This window comes from Podarcis vaucheri (assembly GCF_965113315.1).
Source record: "Podarcis vaucheri genome assembly, chromosome: 7".
Taxonomy (NCBI): domain Eukaryota; kingdom Metazoa; phylum Chordata; class Lepidosauria; order Squamata; family Lacertidae; genus Podarcis; species Podarcis vaucheri.
In genome coordinates this window covers 66,077,421-66,094,486 of record NC_138765.1, presented here as the reverse complement: position 1 = coordinate 66,094,486, position 17,066 = coordinate 66,077,421, and the positions used below count along the sequence as shown (strand labels likewise).

General features: G+C 45.7%; 1 protein-coding gene across 1 annotated transcript; it reads left to right on the top strand.

Moving 5' to 3' along the window:
* Positions 1–12,354, top strand: YBX1 (Y-box binding protein 1). Its single transcript, XM_082233283.1, has 8 exons — positions 1–396; positions 2,996–3,059; positions 6,493–6,526; positions 9,153–9,242; positions 9,417–9,719; positions 10,160–10,242; positions 10,343–10,608; positions 11,980–12,354. The coding sequence occupies exons 1-7, from the start codon at positions 138–140 to the stop codon at positions 10,575–10,577; spliced, it is 1,068 nt and encodes a 355-aa protein (XP_082089409.1). The 5' UTR covers positions 1–137; the 3' UTR covers positions 10,578–10,608; positions 11,980–12,354.
* The last annotated feature ends 4,712 nt before the right edge of the window (positions 12,355–17,066 follow it).

The window sequence follows — 17,066 nt, the reverse complement described above, 5'->3', positions numbered from 1 at the left end:
GGAGCAAGGGAGCAGCCCCCCCCCCCGCCAACGGCCGGCCTCCGAGTCACCATCAACACCGCGCGGGAGGCGGCGCTGCTGCAGCTGCTGCGAAAGCCAGTCACCACCACCGTCCGCCGACAGACACCGGCGCCGCCATGAGCAGCGAGGCCGAGACCCAGTCGCCCACCGCCGCCACAGCCACAGCCGCCCCTCTACCAGCGGCGGCGGCGCCTGCGGCGGCCCCCCTGGCGGCGCCCGCACCCCCGTCCCCCACAACCGCCATCGTCGTCGCCCCGGACGCCAAGCCCGGGAACGGCGGCGGCAGCGGAGGAGGCGGCGGCGGCGGCAACGGATCCAACGGCGGCGGCCTGGGCTCGGCGGCGCCCCCCGCCGGCGGGGACAAGAAGGTCATCGGTGAGGCTGGGGGTTCGGAAAAAAAGAGGGAGGGAAGGAGCGTGTGAGGGACGACGGGCGGGGTAAAGAGGGAGCGAAAGAGGAGGGGAGGGTGGGCGGGGCCTGCGGGCGCGCGCGTGTGCTAACGGGGGCGCGGCTGAGCGACTGACAGACTGGGCTAGCTCCGTGGGCTTCTGTCCCCCTTCCTCTCCCGCGCGCGCTTTTTTTCCCCTACTCTCCCCCCTCCCGACTTCTCACTCACGTTCCATTTCCCGCCTCGATGATTGGATGAGGGTGGGCTGGTTGCTCGCGCTCGTGCCTTTTCTTGTCTCCGCCTCCGTTCCGTTCTCCCCTCCTGGATTGGCTGGCCGCGTTGAGGCTTTTTATTCCTCCCCCAGTTCCTCATATTCTAATAAGACTCCCCCCTCCTCCCTTCAGGTCCGAGCGCGTGCCCCGGCCGCTGAGGCGCCTTGCCTCGCGCTCCCTCTCCTTAGCGCGCCTGCGCGGAAAGAATGTTGGTGGGGAAAGGGAAGGCAAGCGGCTCGTGCGTGCGTGTGGGAGGGGGCGTGGCCGAGAAGACGGCGCAAGATGTCCGCCACGCGCGCAGCCTTTGTGTGATTGCAATGGGGGAGCCCCCCCCCCCTGCTCTCCATTAATCCCGATTATTGATGCTATGAGCCGCAGATTGTTCTCTGAGCAGTAGCTGTGATGTTTCATGTAGTTGAATTTTTGGTACATTTTAATACCATGCTCTTGGGCCAAAAAGACTTCCAGAGCTGCTTACATACAATCAAATCAAGGCAGTCCCTGCCCCGCAGGCTTACAGTTTTTTAAAAAAATGATACACAAGGGAAGGGGGGAAATCTAAATTTAGGCACCAGTTCCGGGGCAGGAGGTGTTTGAGGAAGCTGGGCCTCCAACAAAGTAGTGGAATGAGCCCTGCTTCCGGTTCTTCCCACTGGGGCAGCCTAATGGAATGGCTGCCCCTAGGTGACAGTTGAGGGGAGAGGAGGCATGGTGCCACAGGCCTGTCACGGCAGAGCTGTTTGAGTGAACTCTGCTTCTCAGTTTTCCCACTGCTGGAATGGTTACCACCGTGTGACAGTTGAGGGGAGAGTGTGTGTGCTTGTGTATATAACTGATAGTTTATTACTGCAAGTTTTAATTAAATTTGCTTGTTTTATTTACTGGAGTGCCAGTTTTAATATTTAAAAAAATTACCTTAATCAGGGATGGGGAGTAGATTCAGGTTGAGGGTTATAGAGATATAGTAAGCTGCCTCTTGCCATGTCAGACTTTTGGGTCATGCAATTCAGAATGGACTACACTGACTGGAAGCAGGTCTCCAGGGTTTGGGGCAGTAGATGTTCCCAGCCTCACCTGGAGATGCTGGAGTTTGAACATGAGACCTTCCAGCTTCAAAAGGTGTGTTTTGCCATTAAAGTGTGAGTAGGAAGAACTGCCTTACACTGAATTACACTGAGCTCAATATTAATCTGCTGTCTGATAGCAGCTCTGCCTGGTTTCAGAAAGGAGACTTTTTCTGCCCTAGCTGTAGATGCTTGAGATTAATTCTTTGACCTTTTGCATGCTTAAAGTATGTGCTCAGCTACATCCATTTTTTTCTTTTTACACCAATGACAGTAGCATTTCCCATGCCACTGTCCATTAGCAGGTTGTCATCTTTTGAGTCTCCCCCCTTCCCCTTTATTTGTCCATTTTTAAATAGCCATTTGGTGTGCGGGTGAATCATGCTCCTTTCCTTGTGAAAAGCTGCATCTGTTTTCCACATATCAAATGGCTTTTCAGTGCACAAGAGCAGGCCAGGCTCTGCTTTGCTGCTGTTATTTTTGGGGGCTAGTTGGCAAATTGACAGAAATGTGCACATGATTTGATTGCTCATCCCTTGATTCAGGACTTTGGGATGTCACAAGGCCCATTGGAGTCAGTTTTGAAGTTTCATTCCTGCAGCTTAAAGCCTTTAAAAAAACTGTTAAAGTTTGTTTAAATTATATATATCTTTTTTTAAAAAATCTGAAAGCTGCAGTCATACATCTACCTTATTGAATGGGTATAGTATAGTGAATGTATAGGAACGGGCTGCATGTTTTGTGAAGTTCTTTTAATATTGACGGTGTCTTATCTTCATTTCCTTTCATGTTTTCAAATAGATTGAAATACATCATATTTTAATTATAAATTCTATATTTTAATTATAAATTAGTTTTTAATTATAAACGCACATATATAAAGTGTGTACACACACACACATATGTAATTGCACTATATGTGTGTGCAAATGCAGTACAAAATTATCTCAATAAAGATCCCTTATTGCAGGTGAGAGGGTTGAGGGTACCTTGTCTGAGGCCACAAAACTGAACTCATGGCTAAGGCAACAAGCTTCTTTACTCGTGTGACCCATGGCATCAGGAAAGTTCATCTTTTGGTACATGAGAGCAGCAGCCATGATGCTGCAGTCCAGTGATAAACATCTATATGTGGCTCAGACCTTTTTGAATGGCCCCTCATAGTGTGTGTGTATGAGAGCGAGAGAGGGGGGGGGAGCAGGGGGAGCATACATCTTAACTTGCAGTCACTCTTTCTTTCTTTTTTGTAGCAACGAAGGTTTTGGGGACAGTGAAATGGTTCAACGTAAGGAACGGCTATGGCTTCATCAACAGGTGAGAAGGGGCTGGATGTGATCATTTTTTGAAAGCTGATTTAGGCTAGTGAAATGTGCCTTTTCACTCTAAAGCTGTCCTCTGAGTATCAAGCTAGATCAGGCTTTCCCAGCTTGATGCCCTCCAGCTGTTTGGATTAAAACTCATATCATGGCACCATGCTGGCTGGGGTTGATGAGATTTGTAGTTCAAAAGCAGATGGCTGAAGGCTGAGCTAGATTTGTGCACAGGACTTAATGATACCGCTTCCACTCTGCTTCAGCTTCTTTGCTGTACATCTCAGTGGATTGGTTTAGTACAGTCCCTGACCTGGTCCTGTTGGCGAGGGATGATGGGAGTTGTAGGCCAAAAACAGCTGGAGGGCCACGTTTGGCCACCACTGGTTTAGTATCTGTATGTGCAGATGTTTACTCACAGATAGCTTCCTTAATATGGTACCTTGGCAGTACTTCGTAACTTCGGTTCTTCCAACATGTAAATTAGAGGAAGACTGGGCATAATAAATCAAATGTGAGCCAAGAAGTATAAAAAGGGAGGTGAACTATGAGAAAGAGCAGTTGAGACAGCAAAACTTCTAGAGAGTGCTAGAACTAAACTGAGCATGATTCAACAAGCATACTGTAACAGAGACAGCCAGATTTAGGAAATGATTATACATGGCTGAAGGCTAGTAAAATACCATGTGGTGGTTTTGTTCATTTTGGGGTCCCTCAGTCTCAATAAGGAAATTAGAAATGAGAGTGAAAGGCAAGTCCAAAGATCTATAAAGGCTGGTGAGGACTGTCCACAGTGATAATAGTCATACGGTTCCTGCTAATTGGCCAAAGGAGCACACAGCAAACCAGATGTTCTTAAAGAGTGTGTGTGTAACATACACACTTTAAAAAGTACTGCTAGCTGTCTGCCTTGGGTTGGGTCTACCTTGGGTTGTTTTTCAAACCAGGTGTGAGTAAACTATGTTAATTAGATTCCTGGTCATTATGCCTAACCCAGAGAAATGCCCCAGGGGCTTCTCTAAAGTACATGGCAAATGAAAAGCACGTAGGTAATTAAAAAACAATAAAAAGCTTAAATGGTTCCTCCACCTCTGCCATACATGAACCTTCTGGCAGATTGTCCATGTAGGTGCCCTGCTGCATTGCCTGCCATATGTAAGTCTGTCTTGTGAATGGCATTGATCTATATTAAGGCCTTAGATTAGTGTGACTTCAGTTTATATGGAATTCGATTAGTTTTCCTCTCACTTTTTCTTATGCCATGGCTGCAATTAAGTGCAAAGGCAGGGCGGCTGTTGCTGCCTCTTTGGGGACATTTCTCCACATCACTACAGCTGGCAGCACTTTTTGTAGTGTTTCAATAGCAGTCATGTATGAAACAGTGGTTATTCTAGTATGTTTGGCCTCTATGCAGGTGGGTCTGGTTTAGCTCAGGCCAATCAGTTGAGGGTCTTAGTAGGCAGGACTGAAATGGGCCTTGGTAGATATTGAGATAGGCTCCATCAGTCATGTACTTCTGAATATGACTTGGCAGGGCCATGATATTACATGTGCAGTGTGGCAAAAGGGGCCATGCACAGGTCTTAAAGGCGCTATGAGTTATTTCAGGAAATGGCAGTTGAAATGAGACAGCTCCTGGTTGACGGGCCAAACCAAATGAGTGCTCACTAATGGTTCCTCATTATCCTGTAAAAAGTGGGGTGCCACAGGGTTCTGTCCTGGGACTAGTATTGCTCAACATCTTCATAAAGAATATGAATAAAGATATTGAGGGGGTGCTCATCAAATTTGCAGGTGACAGAAGGGTAGCTAATACTGCAGAAGATAGAATCAGGGTTATCAGATTGGAAAACTGGGCAAAAACTAAAAAATGAATTTCAGTAGGGACTAATGTAATGTTCTGCACTTAGGAAGGAATAACTAGGTGCACAAATATACGATGGGGGTCTCCTGGCTTTCCAACAGTGTTTTATTATATTTTTTTATAATAGTAATAATAATTTATTATTTATACCCAGCCACTCATGAAAAGGATCTAGGGGTCTTAACATGAATCAGCAATGTGATGCAGCAGCAACCCCCCCCAAAAAAAAACGGGGGGGGGGAGAGCTGGTTCTTTTCTAGGCTGCATCAGTAGGTGCCCACTGTCCAGATCAAGGGAAGTCCTAGTACTGCTCTATTCTGCCTTGGTCAGACCACACCTGGAATACTATGTCCAGTTCTAGGTACTGTAATTTAATAAGGATATTGACAAGCTGCAACATGTATGGAGTAGGGCAACTGAGATGGTCCAGGGTCTAGAAACAAAGCCTTATGGGGAATAGTTGAGGGAGTTGGGTGTGTTTACCAGGGTAAAGAGGAGTTATAGCAATCTTCAAATTTCTAAGGGGCTGTCACATGGAAAATGGAGCAGGCTTGTTTCCTTCTGCTCCAGAGAGTAGGATTGGAAACAATGGGTTCAAGATACAAGAAAGGAGTTTCCAACTAAACATTAGGAAGAGTTTGACAATGGAACAGACTTCCTCAAAAGGTGGTGGACTTTCCTTCATTGGATGTTTTTAAGCATCTGTCAAGGATGTTATAGTTGTGATTCCCCATTGCAGGTAGTTGGACTACAGGATCATTGGTGTCCCTTCCAACTCTACAATTCTGTAATTCTATGAATTAATGTTGGCATGTAACTTCCTTGTGTAGTTGATACACCTGATCAGAAATCACTCTCTGTACAAAGTCATTGTATTTATCCACATCACGCTTGAAAATCTTTGTCCTACTTGTAGCCCCACCCGTGTCCAGTCATAAACTCCACCTAGTTCATTCTGCTGTTGCAATACAGTGTGGTAGGAAAGTCTTCTGGCAGTGACTGTGTTTACATCCTGTAATCCCTCCTGTACAGCTCTGTGACTGCAGGATAGGGGAAGGGTTGATGACTATACTTGGTGCTTTGAGACATGTAGAAACCCTACCTGCTTTTATTTGTTCTTTTTTAATCTCTACTGAGAAAGTAGAATAATCCCTATTTATGAAGTAAAAATATAATAGAATAATAAGGCATATATTGGAATATTCCTTTAATGTTTGTGTTCCAGTGTGAGAGTGTTTGTAAATCAAATATTAATGAAAACGTTTCTGCAGGAAAGGTCTGTCATTTGTCCAAAAAGGCATTTTGGCAAACTTTCAACTTACACCTGCTTGATCATTGTAGCCAGAATTGCAAGAGTCCGCAAAAAGAAATACGAAACTTCCAAGTTAATACACTCCCAGTATTTTTAGCACAAGAAAGTCATGGGTGTGGAGTGAGGAGTGATATGTGTTGTTCCTTGGCAGTCCCCCAATGCTACAGGCTGGCCTCTGTCCAAAATTGAGTGCCACTCCTTCCTGGAAAATGCTGGGTTTTTGTGTCATGTTTTCTGAATATGAAACTCCTTGTTTTACAGGAATGACACCAAGGAAGATGTGTTTGTCCACCAGGTGAGACTGTTTCCTTGTACAACAAGATATGCTGGATTTTGATGAAATGATACACTTTGTGCATTAGCTGAAAGGGGTGGAAAAGTATCAGTTCTGTTGCTCTTGGGAGAAGTCAGTGTTGCCTCAGAACTGAAGTTATGAAGTGTGGAATTTTTATAGGGGAAACCAGTTGACATAAGGTAGCCAAAACCCAATCTTAAGAGCCTATGAATGCTCAACACACTGTGCCTGTTTGCCTACCTGGCATCTCATGCCCCTTCTCTCTTCATTGTGCTTTTCTTCCCTCTGTTCTTTGCCTGCAGTGCTTAAGTGGTCAGGATTTCCCTGCAGCCCACCCATGTCCTGCTTGTCCTCTGTTGGTCTTTATCCCTTTGCTACCTTACCTTTGCTTTTGCGTCCCACAAGTCACACAATGGCTTATGCCTATTTTTTGTTCTGTCTGATTGGGTTATTAGGTACTGTTAAGTTTTTTTTTAAAAAATAGCAAAAGTATCCTTGTTCTTATCATCTATCCTTGCACTCACAGGCTTTTGGGGACTTCATATTGGTTGGGTGCCAACCTTTTTGGGGACGCCTGCTTTTTCCTGTACACCAATGGCTGCCATTTATATGACCTGGTCTCCACTTGAAAAATTAATGGTGCTGCTTGGGTGCCTCTGCCAGACACATTGGGAAGAATTCAGTGTAGCACTGCAGCAGCTGTTCTGTTCAGCCAATGCTTTTCAGTTTGCCAGATGGAACAATCCCCTTCTCCTCCTGGTCTTCTCAGGACCAGTTAGCTGAATCCTTCTCCTTAAGGATACTTTTCTTTGTAAACAAAGAACCAGGGTGATAATTTGTCAAATATGAATATTTTTCTGGGGGTGGGGCAAAGCAGAGTGATAAAAGAGAAGGAAACATTGCCCACTGCACAGGTTTCCTCTAGCTCAGGGGTCGGCAAGGTTTATCTTGTCTGGGCCGGATCAGTCCCGTGGAGATCCCTCCGTGGGCCAGATTACATGAGCATGCTCACCTGCAGTTGTTAACACATGATTTTCGGTGTCTGTGCAGACATTATTTTCGGCATTTGCACATGCACAGACGCAATTTCCTGCCCATGGGCCTTAGGTTGCTGACCCCTGCTCTATCTGCAGTAGCAAGTGTGAGGCCATCCATTGTTCAGTAGAGAGCCACCCTCCCAGCTTTGAAGCTGGGCAGAGATTGCCCCACTGCTTTTATGGCTCTCCCCACGCAGAGGAAGGCTGTGGGTTCCAAATCAGCAAAGCCCCAGCAAACACCAGCATTTCCTGCTATGAAGCAGGAATGTTTGGTGGGTGGAGAGTTAGAGTTAGAGCTAGCTGCTGAAAGGTGCTCAGGGTGCCTTCATGTCTTCCTTGCCAAACTTTTTCATTGGAAAGACCAGCAGTCAGGGGACTGTCATCACTGCTGGAGGTGCACAGAGCCCTTCCAATAGCAGCAGCCAATCAACTGCTTTCCCTACTGGCCTTTCCCTCAGAGAAGCCCGGGAGGAACATTTTGAACTTGATAAGAGTGGCTGGGGGGCAGTAACTAATTTTTGGCTTTGATTCAGTTGTTAAATTAATATGATTTAGTGCTCAGTTTTCGTTTAGGAGGAAAGGATGGAGCTAAAGACAAATGTCTTATTCTCAATTCAAGGACTCTTAATTCAATTTCAAAAAGTATGTATCATTCTCTGGTGTCTGATTAAGGAAGGTCCTCCTGCATTGCAGGGGGTTGGACTTGATGACCCTTTGGGTCCCTTCCAGCTATGATTCTGTGATTCTTTGATTTCTGTTTGGGATACATTTCCATCTGTTTCTTGGTGGTGGATAAATTTCCCTTCCCTGGGTTGTCTGATGGCTTCCTTGCTGGGAGGCCTAAATGGATGAAAGCCCTATGAGAAACAACTTGTTCTTTCCCCTGGTGTAGTTCTGTTTCTTAAGAATTGGGCATTAGGGTTGTTAGTTTCAAATGGGGTTAGTGGTGCTTGCTTATTCAGAAGCAGGGTACCAGGAATATGTTGTCAGCACTATTTAACTTTGCTCCTAGTGCAGCTGTTACTATTGACACTGAAAATTGTTTGGTAAGCAAAACTATGAAGGTCAATTTAATAGAGTGTGATCACATGAGTGGCTGAGAATTAAAGCTTCTGCCACTCAAAAAGACAGAATTTGTTCTATTAGTTAGAGAAAGACTAGCTCATGACACTCATGTGAGTTTTTACACTGATTGCCCTGAATTACATGGACTTCTAGAAGGAAACACCAGTTATTTTTTTTTCTTGTTAATGTCTTTGGCATAGAAAATTAGGGCTAGAAGGGACGTAGTAAATCAGAATGTACTTCCTATGCATCTCTGGCACGACTGCAAAGTCTTTGTGGCACATACTTCCAAGGTTACCCTAGACAGGTTACTGGGAGGGGACCTACCACACATTTGATGGCTCCTTCTATATGTTCAATATTGCAGGATATAAATCTGCTGTTGGTCTTTCATGGGTATATCACTAATCTAGAAAACTTGCACTTTTAAAATTTATTATTTATTAAATTTGTGAACCACCCATAGATCTCTGGGCAGTTCACAACATGTCTACAAGTCTAAATCTGAAATGTTTTTTCATCAGACTGCTATAAAGAAGAATAACCCCAGGAAGTACCTTCGCAGTGTAGGAGATGGAGAGACTGTGGAGTTTGATGTGGTTGAAGGAGAAAAGGTGAGGTGACTGTCCTGGACTGACTCTGGGGCTTTCCTGCTCTTTGGATCTCAGCTGCTGAGCAAGTGAAGGCCAGCAGCTTCCTTCTGTCTGGGGTGCAGCAGGGAGGTTTCTCTGTGCTTGTGCTGGCGCAGCTGACACTTGCTCATGTTGTCTCTTGATGGCTATTTTTAGGGAGCAGAGGCAGCCAACGTTACAGGTCCTGGTGGCGTTCCAGTGCAAGGCAGTAAATATGCAGCAGACCGTAACCAGTACAGACGATATCCACGGCGTCGAGGTCCTCCACGCAACTACCAGCAAAATTACCAAAACAGTGAGAGTGGGGAAAAGAACGAGGGGTCAGAGAGCCTCCCGGAAGGCCAATCCCAACAGCGCCGCCCCTACCGCAGGAGGCGGTATCCACCTTACTACATGCGTCGGCCCTACGGCCGGCGGCCACAGTATTCCAATGCTCCTGTGCAAGGCGAGATAGTGGAGGTAATTTTTACTAATGAAGATTTCTTGAGAGCCGGGTTTGAAAACTTGAAACTCTAGCCTGAATAATGGGATTCCTTGCCAGTAGTGCACATACCCAGACCAGAAGCTAGTAGACCTGCCTTTTGTGCGCTGGCCTTTTTGAAATTCAGGGGGTTGCTATATTCTTAAGTTATACCTGCCAAACCAGCAGGTTACACTGTGCTACCTGCAAGTTACAACATTTTGGCATTTTTCTTTCCTCACAGTGAAGCCAAGTAATACATCTTTGTTTCTATTAAACTGAGGTGACCCTAAAAAAAATCAGTTTAATCTTGGTGTGAGTCAAATTCAGAATTCGTTACATATTAAAATGAATTGCTTTTTTATTGCAGTTTGCCTAGGGCAGGATTTTTTCCTAAATGCAAACCACCATCCATTTTATAACCTCTTCCATCTTCCAGGGTGCTGACAACCAGGGTGCAGGAGAACAAGGCAGACCTGTCAGACAGAACGTGTATCGGGGTTACAGACCACGCTATCGCAGGTGAGTCCCCTCAGAGAGCATGTCCTACCCTCAGGTGCTTTAAATGCTTTTGCCCCTAGAAGTGGGAGTAAGATGCTCACAGCTTTGCTGCACCTTTCAGGGGTCCTCCTCGCCAACGACAGCCCAGGGAGGAAGGCAATGAAGAAGACAAAGAGAACCAGGGTGATGAGGCCCAGGGTCAGCAGCCACCTCAACGTCGGTACCGCCGTAACTTCAATTACCGACGCAGACGCCCAGAAAACCCTAAACCACAAGATGGCAAAGAGACAAAGGCAGCCGAACCATCAGCTGAGAACACGTCCGCTCCCGAGGCCGAGCAGGGCGGGGCTGAGTAAACGCCGGCTTACCATCTCTACCATCATCCGGGTAAGTGGGCTGCAATTCCCACCAGGAGATAGGGAAAATGGGTCCAGAGCCCTGTTTAGTAGGCAGCTGGCAGGAATGTTGCCCTTAGATAGGCACTTGAAACCTGCTAAATGAATTGGAGGTGGTGATAAAAACACAATGCAGCTCATAAGAAAGCCCTTAGGACCAACCACAGTACACAGAGGAGTAAATGAGATTTTGAATTCATTGGGTAGTAAGAAAAACAAAAAGGGGCTTGGGGTGGTAGTGATCCCCCCTGGCTGTTCTAAGATGCCATGTGAAAGGAGTCCAATGCAGTCTAAATTGTGAATATTTGAGTTGGTCTTTTAGAAACCTTGGTCAAGCAGAGGTTAAGTGAATAGCCCAGAAGGGGGCTCACTGCGCTGTGAAGATTAGAAGAGCTGTGTGTACGGTCAGGCAAAGTTGAAATTTTTGTCTACAACATGTAGAACAGTTTTCACCTTGACAGGTAGATGTTCATTGTCACTTTGGGTGAAATTGGGAAGGGTGAGAGACCACAGAAAGGACGTCCTACAGCTGAGATGAAGTGTTTTGAATTGGCAAGGCCAAGCAGCATCCTTCTGTGGTACTCGCAACAGGAGACAGTTGCAGGCCTTCCCTCTAGTTTTCTAGAGGTCAAACATGGAAAGACAAAATGTATAGGAAATCAGCCAAGAAACTTTTGGGGGCACTCCCATTGGACAGCTTGTGGTCTTTTTAGGAAGGCTTACAAGATGATCCTTACACAAGCCCTTTGAAATAAATGCTTGGAAGTTCATCCCAAAGGCTTTAACAGGATTTCCTTCAAGCAACTTTCCTGAGTTCGTGTTTAGATGGTACTGAGTCTAAATGAGGCTTCCAAGAAGCAGTCAGTAGTGTGTTAAGATTCATGAATCCTGGCCCTTGGAGAGCTGCCAAACCACATGCCCTGACTGAGGCTGAATCACAGCCCTAGTTTCTGTCACTCCACAGTTAAGGGCATTAATTTGAGTCTGGATTGAACCACTATAGCCTTCAAGTGGTGAATGGCATGATTGCATTCTTCGCCAGTTAGAACAGAAATCCTGCACATAGAAAAGTAGCCTGGCAAGATGGATAGGTTAGAACTGTGCTCCCAGGCAGTCTCCTTTTATATATGCACAAGGAGCACTTCAGTGCTGGAGGAGCATACCACCCTGTAAGTTCCCCATTGTAGTCCAAAGAGTGTTATGCATGATGCCTAGGATTGGTTGTGCAGCTGAGATGTTGCACTATGTGGTGGTGGTGGTGGTGGTGTGTAAGTGGAGCCCAGAGGCCATCTGTGGACCTACTCTTGTGGGGTTTGGGTTTTACCCAGTATGGTAAGGCGACTTCTTGTTTTTCTCTTTACAGTTTAGTCATCAAAGAAGAGAGAATATGAAATTTTAAAGAGAATATGAAATTCCAGCAATAAGAAATGAACAGAAGAATTGGAACTGAAGACCTTAAGTGCTTGCTTTTTGCTGTTGACCAGATAACTCGAACTCTCTGCATTATCTATGCAGCATGGGATTTTTATTATTTTTACCTAAAGTGGTCTCCTTTTTGGAGCGACAAACATGTTTTTTAAAGGCCTGTTTTTTCTCAATACACCTTTAAAGGTTTTTAAATTGTTTCATATCTGGTCAGTTCGGATTTTTAAGAACCTCATTTTTAATTTGTATGAAATATACACCTGATTTTTTCAAGTCAAACTGCAAGCATCTCTTAATAAAGGTCTTAAGAATTGCCTGGTGTTGTGTGTTTATGATTTAACTGATCCTCCCCACCCTCTCCACATAAATGGTTTCAGAAGCTCAGAGGAGGACATGTTTTCTCAAAACCCCAGACATTAATGTGTTGTGAGTCTGATGTAAAACATAGTGCTGAAATTAAACCACCTGGAATAAAGGATTAGTTGAGTATTAATACAAAAGGCTCTGAAAAATGGGGGGGTGTTTTGGGGTGGAACCTGCCACCACAAATCAGAACACAGATAAATGGGGCCAAATTAACAAGGAATTTGAGATGTTGGGGCTTTTTGGACATACTTAAACCAGGCCTTTTCACTTCTTGAAGACTTGGGCTTTGTGTAAACTTGCCAGCTTCAGGTGCATCTTTGTTGTATCCAGGTGTTGGTATGTGAGGTGATTCCCTATACTGGGAAACTGTCAACTCTTAATCCTCAAGCAGGCTATCCTCCCTTTGGCATACTGCATCATTTGGTTTGTGCAGGCTCAGCACCGGCTGCAAACATTGTAGGCTTGTGGTGGGGGTGGAGTCATTGTAGATATTTTGGAAATAGCCTTTCTTTCACGCTGGGCTCATACTTGCCAATAAGTTCTAGCACTCTGGAAGAGTTTCCCTAGCTCTTAACAAAGTATCAACTGGTTTCTTTAAATGCATATTCAGCAGTTGGAGAAGGAGGTTGCTTTATCTCATGCCTTGATAGCAACCTTTATTATTAATGTGGAGCTGAAAGAAACTATGGCTGCTGATGCTAAGTTGGAAGGAAGGGGGGTTATTTGAGGAGGCAACAACAAAAGCCCAGCAGACAAGCCAAGAAGATGGCACAGCATTACCAATGCATCTTGGAAATTTAGAAATGCGATACCACCCCCTAATTTCTATTGCTTTGGGATACCTTTCCCCCCCAATTTTTTTTTGTTCATAATCCACATACAGTGGTGCCTCGCAAGACGGAAAACCCGCTAGACAAGAGGGTTTTCCGTTTTTGAGCTGCTTCGCAAGACGATTTTCCCTATGGGCTTGCTTTGCAAGACGAAAACGTCTTGCAAGTGTTCCGATTTTTTCCCGCTTTCCCCCACCTTTTTCTAAGCCGCTAATAGCCTTTTAGCCGCTAATCCGCTAAGCCTTTAATAACCGCTAATAGCGCTAAGCCGCTAATAGGGTTGCTTCGCAAGACGAAAAAACCGCTAGACGAAGAGACTCGCGGAACGGATTAATTTCGTCTTGCGAGGCACCACTGTATTGCATCTAAACAAACTAGTTTCATGAATTTCCCTTGAAAATCTACAGCGTCACGATCAGCCAGGCTTTGTTGCAAATTGTAAAAAGGAACTTTGTCAGTGGAACGGTTCTTTTTTTAAAAAAAAAATTCCAAAGTGCTAGAAAATTTACCAGTTGCCCAACTTCCAATGTTACCTTGCTTGTTCAGAGCCTGTGTGTATGTTACAAAGCTCTCACGTTCAGGGAGCAAGCCCTTCCTAAATGCAATGATTTGAGGGAATGATGTTCAGATGTGCTAGGCAGTGATGGCCATACTTGGCCCTCCAGCTGTTTTGGGACTACAGGTCCCATCATCCCTGACCACTGGTCCTGTTAGCTAGGGATGATGGGAATTGTAGTCCCAAAACAGCTGGAGGGCCAGGTTTGGCCATTACTGCGCTAGGGGTAACCCTTTCTATTCTGGTGGAGGACAGGCTGCTGTTCATCTGGTAAAGCCCCTGTTCTTACCAAATGCAAAGAAGCACATAGAGTAACTGGTTGTGTTGTGTTCTTGCCTTCTCCCCAAGGAAATGGCAGAGCTTTTCAAGAAATGGGATGTTCTTGAGAGCAAACAAAATGACAGGTTTTAATTAAAGCTGTCAATAGATGAGTGAATTATGATTGATCTGGGAACTGAATGCTGCCAAAAGTGAGTGTTTCCTCTGCTGGGGCAAGGCTTTAGCCTGTGGCCCTCCAAACTGTTGCTGGACCCCAGCTCCCATTAGCCTTGAGCATTGGCTGTGCTGACTGATGCTAGTGAGAGCTGGATTCCAACAGCAACCAGAGGACTACATGTTCCCCAGCCCTAACACAGGGGTCATGCATTCCTTTCTCTGTTTCAGTAGAGGGCCTGGGCAGGATACCAATGTTTGCCAGATCCTCAGTAGCTCACCTTCCCAGAATGCAGTTTATCAGCCAAGATTCTTGTGTGTGCACAGAAAATGGCAGCAGAATTGGACTCTGTGTGGCAAGTTTCAAGTGCTTTGGTCTGAATTTTAATTTGTTATAATGGGTCTGGGAATGAATGAAATGTGAGACTCCCTACATTGGTTGAAACTAACAATGCCATGCCTAGATCCTGGGCAAAGATGTGGAGTGGGAGATGTGGGCATGATGCTTGAGAGCAAGTGGTCAGGCAAAGAGGGATTTAGATCATCTTCCCAGGAAGGATTCCGTTGATTTGATGGAGGATAATGCTATCTGTGACTACTACTACTAATAATATAATAATTTTGTTATTTAAACCCTGCTCATCTGGCTGGGTTGCCACAGCCACTCTGGGCGGCTTCCAACACATACAAAAGCATAATAAAATATCAAACATTAGGAACTTCCTGATACAGGGCTGCCTTCAGATGTCTTCTAAAAGTTGTATAGTTCTTTATCTCCTGGACATCTAATGGGAGGGCATTCCACAGCGAGGGTGCCACAGCTGAGAAGGCCCTCTGCCTGGTTCCCTGTAACTTCACTACTCACAGTGAGGGAACTGCTAGAAAGCCCTCGGAGAAGGACCTCAGTGTCCAGGCTGAACGATGGGGGTGGAGATGCTCTTTCAGGTATGTAGGGCCAAGGCTGTATAGGACTTTAAAGGTCAGCACGAACACTTTGAATTATGTTCAGAAATGTACAAGGCTATGCTCCAGTCAGAGGCTGCAGGCTTCTGAATACCAGTTAACTACTGGAAGCCACAAAATGGGAAAGAGCTCTTGTGCTCAGGTCAGAACAGGATGCTGGACTAGATGGTCCACTGGCCGAATCCAGCACGTTCTTATATTTTGGAAACTGCCCCATATTTCCTATGATGTGTATTGAACTAGTCTTGAGATGTCTTGATAGGTGCTGTCAGACCCAGACTTAAAGGGAAAGCTGACCTAAACATGGCAAGCTGCCTTCTACCCAGTCAAACTATTGGCAACATTTAAGACCACAACTCAGTAGTAGAGCATCTGCATTGCATGCAAAGATCTCTGGATAAATCCCTTGGGTCTCCAGGTGGAGTGGCAGCCCTTCTTCAGGGCTTCAGCCAGGAGTCTTCTGCTGCGAGTGAATTGAGCTGTTGCTCAGCTGCAACCTTTCCCCAAGTAGTCCAATTTTGGGGCTAAAGATCACAATGTTTTGAAGTCGGGTAGTAAAGTGAGCAGCTTCCTTCTTCTGGATTTCTTTGCTAGATTTATATTATATTGGAAGTTTTCCTTAACCTGGAATCCCCTCCCCCCCTCCTGCCAAACCATGTTTTGTTGAGAGTTCAGGAATGTGTAGATTAGTTGGCATCAACAGTGCTGGCTCCATTCCCTGCAGATTTGTCTGTTGCGTTTCAAGGTTATTTTGAATAGTTGTCCTCTACGTTAGCAGTGCTATTTACTGCCTTGTTTTCACAACTCTCTTTTCTGTTCAAAAATACTCCCAAGCGGCTGCAGTATTAATGGGATTAAACACCCCATTCGGGTATAAATGGCTAAATCAACTCAGTCAACTAAGACCCGATGAGAGCCATTGTGTGTCTATCACCTGATGAAAGGTGGGCAAAGGTGGACCCTGAAGGATCTATCTCCACAGCCTCTGTGCCACTGCAAAAAGGGCCTCTTCCCATGTGCCCACCCAGTTCACCCTGTTGTTCAGGAAGATTTGCCTAGGTTTTGTGTAGGTCTTGCCTGTACATGCTCAGAAACTGTCACTTGTCCGAAGAGAGCAGCTGGAGTCTTAGGAACAAAGGAAGCTGGCTGATCCTGTACCATTGAGGATAGGGATGGCCAATGTGGTGCCCACCAGGTGCTGGGGTACATCTCCCATCGTTCCTGAGGTCTGGCCATACTGACAGGCTGTTGGAAGTTCAGGACCTTAGAGCTCAAGCCCAGCAGTTTGGATTGAAATGCAGTTCCTCCCCAAGTGATTTACCATTTGCAAATTCACTTTGCCCCTCTCTCCAATGACCAATCTTTTTATGGAATGGAAACTGGGTTCAGCACTGTCAGGCTGTCCCCAAGCCTGGCTATTTCCATTTTTTTAGTTTGTATAATAGCACTGCTTTAGTTGGGACTGGCTAGTGGGCTGTGTGCAGAATGATCCATGGAGAGACCATGCGGACGAAGCTGGAAAGGAGACGGAGCAAAACTGCGGAAATACTTGGGCTGCGGATCGTGGAAGCACAGGATGAAAAGTTGGCTTTGCCCAAGTGCCAGTAGATACATGAGGAGGAGAGCCATGTGCTTGCAGATTTGAAATGGTATGGTAACAACTGGTCTGTTCGTGAGCTGTGAGGGTTGGCGCTTAGCACAGATTGCAGCGGGCTTGGCATTTAATAGGAGAACAGCTATGGCCATTCCTGGGCCAGGAAAGCCTGGCTGCAGTAGTTCATGCACTATTTACTTCAAGACTGGATTACAGCAATGTGATCTATGTGGGGCTTGCCTTGTGCTTGTGCTTGAACTGGAAGCTGCAGTTAGTGCAGAATG

Excerpts from the sequence above, each read along its gene's own strand:
- YBX1 (XM_082233283.1), top strand. The coding sequence starts at position 138 with ATGAGCAGCGAGGCCGAGACCCAGTCGCCCACCGCCGCCACAGCCACA. Across the intron at positions 3,060-6,492 it reads GGCTATGGCTTCATCAACAG|GAATGACACCAAGGAAGATG; the intron begins GTGAGAAGGGGC and ends CTTGTTTTACAG. Across the intron at positions 10,243-10,342 it reads TACAGACCACGCTATCGCAG|GGGTCCTCCTCGCCAACGAC; the intron begins GTGAGTCCCCTC and ends TGCACCTTTCAG.